Source organism: Apium graveolens, chromosome 9, assembly GCF_009905375.1.
Source record: "Apium graveolens cultivar Ventura chromosome 9, ASM990537v1, whole genome shotgun sequence".
NCBI classification, from domain to species: Eukaryota; Viridiplantae; Streptophyta; class Magnoliopsida; order Apiales; family Apiaceae; genus Apium; species Apium graveolens.
Genome location: NC_133655.1, coordinates 15605679 through 15610823, shown reverse-complemented (window position 1 = coordinate 15610823; position 5145 = coordinate 15605679). Strand labels below are relative to the sequence as shown.

Here is a 5145-nt window from a genome sequence, read left to right as displayed (position 1 = left end):
TCAGCTCTAAAAGAAAAGAGATGGCAACCAAAAAAGACTATATAGATACTAGATTCCATCAAGAGCCACTTTAACAAATTTATTGACAAATCTGCAGAACACAACATAGAGCAAGGGCTGAACAAATGGTTCTCACCATGTCCCCACGCTGAACTGGTTACCATGTGAACCTCGCAGTTAGCATATATATATTAAGGTAGGGAGGATTTTGGGGGAGGGGGTGAGACAGATTAAACCGAGATCAGAAAGGTGAAAGCACCCAAGAGCAGCATAGGGATCCTGTTACACTTGAGTTTACAACAAACATGACACTAGCAAGAGTCTCCGACCCTAGTGTCCAAAGAGAAGAGACTTAGACAAAGAAATTAATAATACAGAAGACATACTATTCCTCTTTTATGCAATCCTTTAATAGCTCTAGAGTTGAATATAATCTTCGTTTCCAATCTTTTATTCACAAGCCAATTTGGTGTCGAAGCTGCTTAAACAGATTGCAAACGCCTGGAAAGCAGATAACGGATAGCGATAATCCATAGTAAACATATCTTTTCCAACCTTGCCAAACTGCAATATGACCTTATCATGTTCAGGTTGGGCTGGCTGGGAAGTTGTTGGTGCAGCCGTGGCAGTAGGCTGCGTGGAAGCAATCAACTGAAAATTCTTAACAGAAGCTACTGTCACTCGTCCTCGAAAATTCAGGCACCAGCACTGTAACTGTTCATGCCATCTCGGTGCCTTGTTTTTCAGAATCAAGGGTTTTGATTTCCCTTCCTCGTCTTCATTACAAGCTACAGCGGCAGCACCAATTTCAGAAAAACGCGAGCTGCTGAACTCTACAGAGTGGTCAAGAGACTTTGAGAAGGAAATGCTTCGGAATGAGTCGTCAAGAGAGCGAGGCAGGAGCTCTGGTTGCCCAGGAACGGTGCCACCTGCCTCGAGTGCTGAAATGGGGATTGAGTGCATAATGCAGTGCATCCTTCTCGGACCACGTGTGCCAAGGACATTAAGCTCATATGTAATGTGAGCTATGTTATAGCTGCCTGTTGGAACTTTGGGAGAAACCTTTTTGGAGTAGAATCTACGGCTTGATCTGCCTGGTGGCGGAACATGGGTACCAGCATGTGGAGGCTGAGTGTCGTATATTATAAATTTTGTTCCAAGGAAATTCGATCTGGAACAGACAGCAGCATTGATATTAGTCACAAAAGATTCAGTGCATATATAAAATTTTCTGTTAAATCACATATGTAAATTTACTCGCATTAACAACCAGAAGATAACTCCAACTTTGCACATTTTGAGAAGTTCTAACAAAGAAACATTGCTGTGATGGGAAAAAAGTTGCATTACCAATTAAAAGTTGTTAAAACATACAAACAAAAATGCCTAGAAATTAGCAATCATCCCAACATGTCAATTATAAACAGTCTCATGTGTGGTGAACCCTGCTTGTTAGTTGTGTACATAGCCTAATCAATCCATCAATCATGTGTGCTGCTCCATATTGCTCTACAAAATACATTAACACAAATAATTGACCATCACCATGAATTACACCTGGTAAGCTCATTACTGGGGGGGTCTGGTTTACCTTTAAAGCCTCGTGCTGTGGAAATTAGTACCTTACAAGGCGAAACATCTTTTTTACAAGTGAAATAAGTCCAGGAAATGTGTTTTTGGTTTTACTTATCAATTGATAAATTAAGACAATACAGGGATAAGGTGAAATTCGAAGACTTAAGCCAAAGAGATCAAAGAATTAATGTATATCACAACTCTATTCTGTTAATTACCTTAGCTTTCCTATGTAGGTACTGCTTGACCTTGATATATTGTCTGCATCCATAGATATCACATACTCTGTGCAAGTCGTTCGTCGAGTTCTTTTTGCAGACAGAAGAAACTTCCCATTTTCAACTAGCAAAGCTAGAATACGAAAAGCAACAAAAAATATATGCAGTGCCTTCAGAATAATTATACATGTACGTCTTATATATAAAAAGCATAACAAATATTGACCCACTAGCAAGAGCATAGAAGGTAATCATGTTCTAGTATATGTAGAATATGCATACAATAGCTGGACAAAATAAAAAAAACAAGAACATAGCCCAAATGGGTACTCTCTGCAGAAAAATTTCCTAGTCACTATAGCTACCAATGAAGTCATCTGTAATGCACCTTGCACACCAAGATAATCCTACGCGGGAAAAAAATTACTTTGTTTTTTATCGAGTCAATTAATAAACACAGCCCAATAGTAATAGTAGTGGTCAGAATAGCTCCCATTTATCTCTTTCACTCGTGACTATGAACATAACAGATTCATTACTGTTACCGACAAATTTATTGATCCATTCAGAACAAGGCCGCCATAATAACTTTTTGTTCCCGATTAGCCTGGTAATAAATGCAACCCCACAAATAAGTGTAGTGATGATAATAGCTCACATCCATATTTTTCCTTAACGGCAATAAGTGATCTCGTCAGATTAAGATGGAACTCTAGACAGGAATTAAAGATTGATAGTCATTCTAAATCCTCTATTAAATGAAATGTATAGGATATGTGCATCACAAGAACATCAAAGCACAAAATTATATCGTCTTTAAGATTGGAACAGATTGCTCACCAGGGCTAAGACAGAGGAAAAGATGGTAAGTCAAATTCGATTTATCCCTCTTTATAAAGCACTGAATAGCCCCGTCACGAGATCCTGGCTGAAAAGATAATAGATATGGTTTAGCTTTTTTGTGATACTACCACGATGGAAATAGCAACACATCAAACTTCAAGACAAAATGTAGGTCATTTATGAGATACATCTACAGCAGGGGATATTGTCTTGTACTTGTAATTTGTAAACCTTAGTCAAGTATAAGCAAAGACATTAAAGAGCTACCTGTTTCAGAGAAACTGGAAATGTCAGCTTGCCACAAAACTCTGGATTTCTAACAATATCCTTGCACATAATCCTCCATGATTTGCAAACAGCAGAGCATGCAACAACATGCTTCCGACCTGGCCATGTACTCTCACTCTCCTCCAACCTTTTAATAACATCATAAAGTAATTCAGGAGGTAGATTAGCCCAGCGACTGTTTTGTACTATGACGGGGTGATCATTTAGTTCATTAAATGAACCATGTGATTTTCCTCTGTGATGACCTGACACCCTAACATCAAAACTCCGCCTGGATAAGCTCCCGAAACTATCCCGTACATCACGAACTATGCTGCGAAATGACATTTATCTCCAAATCCAACTGGTAGCAACTGAAACTATACTTTCAGAACTCTAGTGACAACTACTTTCACTCTATTTTAGAGAATTTTATTACCCTTCACATGTGAATAAAGCTGCAAAAAATATAAAAGGTAAATCAGATTTATGAGGCAAAGACTTACATCAACATATAAAGAAGAAGGGGAGAAAATCAAAAAGGCACCCAAGGAAAAAAGGAAAGGAAACAAGATGAGTAGATAAAGACACCTTCACAGGGACTATAAACTATACTAAATTGCGAAAGTATTCGTACATAAATCTTTTACGATATTTAATATAGTAAATTAACTCTTATAGTTCAACTAAAAACAAGTACATGGTTGTTTCTTTTACCATAATTTTGGGAATAAACATTATATTCACTTCACTCATATGACAATTTAAACATTTCAAGTGCAGGATTGGTTTCATTTGTACATGATCTTCAATTCTAATATATAAAACATAGCACCTGATATTTCGACTTAACAACAGATTCTAAGATAAACATGTAGTTGTTTACAGGCATACAAAAGTTTAGACAACAAACAAATAGCTTCAAGGAAAAGCACTAAAACTGAGAAGTCTAACCTGCTTAACACCCAACTTTTTCAAATCTGTACAGCTACTTCAAGATCTGCATCCATGAACTAAACTTCATAAATCACAAGAACAATATATACATAACAAATAAATTACTTTAAAAAGTCAAAACTGATCCATCTAAAATCAGCCCAACAATTCACAATAACAAAGCATTTCTACCCTCAAACATCAACAAAATCACAAACTGAAACTAGTACAAACCAACCCAAGTCTTGAAATTGAAAAAAAAAAATTAAAAACAAGAACTTGACATTTGGTTTTGCAACTCACTGAACCAAAATCAAAACATTATTACATACAAAATCCACCATTAAAACAACAAAAACAAGATCTTAAAGACTAAATATCACCATAAATCAACAAAAAGGTGCTATCTTTAACATAAATAAACACAGAATCAAAGATCTACATACCTTAAAAGGACAGAACAAAATCAAGAAAACCCAAGTGGTATATACCTACAAGAACCTAAGATTATGAATAAAAATCAGATCTTTAAGACAGAGAAGAGAAGCATATCAGAAAAGAATAAGTGGGTCAGACCTGAAAGTCATTTATATCACCTAAATCTAGTTCAACTAACCAAAAGAAAAATGGTAAAAAAGTCTAATCATGTAATTTATTTTTTATTTTTTGTGAATAAAAAATAGAAATAGAATAATGGCCACTACCTCACCAAAACCTGGCTAGAAAGCAACGACTAAAATGGTGTTGACTTTTTGAGGTTGTGAGTTGGGTGCACTGTGCATAGATAGATACACATGTTTTACAGATAGATATATACATAGGTGATACATGTAAATGTAACCAGGAAAGTCTATGATGAACAAACAGTGGCTGTTTTTTACTATTATCTTAATATAAGGTCATGTTTGGCTGTTTATAAATTGTAACCGCCTAAAGTTGAGCGTAAATTGTAATGAGTTTCGTCCGTAAATTGTAATGAGTTTCGTCCGGGCATAATTTGAATCAAGATTAATTGAGTCGAACTGATGAGCCTAAATATTTGTCCATGACTCGTTTAATTTTACGAGTAGATTCCAACCTACTCATTTGACGAGTCAGCTCATTTAATTTGAAACTTAATCAAGTCTAAAAATATACATAACTCGACTTATTTAATTTTACGAATCAAATCAAGCCGGTCGTTTAATTAAACGAAATGAAATTTTATCTAAATTTGGCTCATTTAACAAAAAAATAAAGTCAAATTCACTTAAACGAGTTTGAAACACATTAGGAGTCGGATTACAACCCTAAACTGCTTCTTTTA

At 35.8% G+C, this 5145-nt stretch overlaps 1 protein-coding gene across 1 annotated transcript; it reads right to left on the bottom strand.

Annotated features, from left to right (window-relative positions):
• Window positions 1-230: 230 nt before the first annotated feature.
• On the bottom strand, window positions 231-4415 carry LOC141683277 (tubby-like F-box protein 8). Its single transcript, XM_074487973.1, has 6 exons — window positions 4286-4415; window positions 3858-3903; window positions 2904-3361; window positions 2634-2721; window positions 1794-1926; window positions 231-1171 (listed from the first exon to the last, which is right to left on the bottom strand). The coding sequence occupies exons 3-6, from the start codon at window positions 3249-3251 to the stop codon at window positions 451-453; spliced, it is 1290 nt and encodes a 429-aa protein (XP_074344074.1). The 5' UTR covers window positions 3252-3361; window positions 3858-3903; window positions 4286-4415; the 3' UTR covers window positions 231-450.
• Window positions 4416-5145: the final 730 nt, after the last annotated feature.

Coding starts and splice junctions, on each gene's coding strand:
- LOC141683277 (XM_074487973.1), bottom strand. CDS start 3,251: ATGTCATTTCGCAGCATAGTTCGTGATGTACGGGATAGTTTCGGGAGC. Junction 2,722..2,903: donor TTCCAGTTTCTCTGAAACAG/GTAGCTCTTTAA, acceptor TTATCTTTTCAG/CCAGGATCTCGTGACGGGGC. Junction 1,927..2,633: donor TTTCCTCTGTCTTAGCCCTG/GTGAGCAATCTG, acceptor TTCGTATTCTAG/CTTTGCTAGTTGAAAATGGG.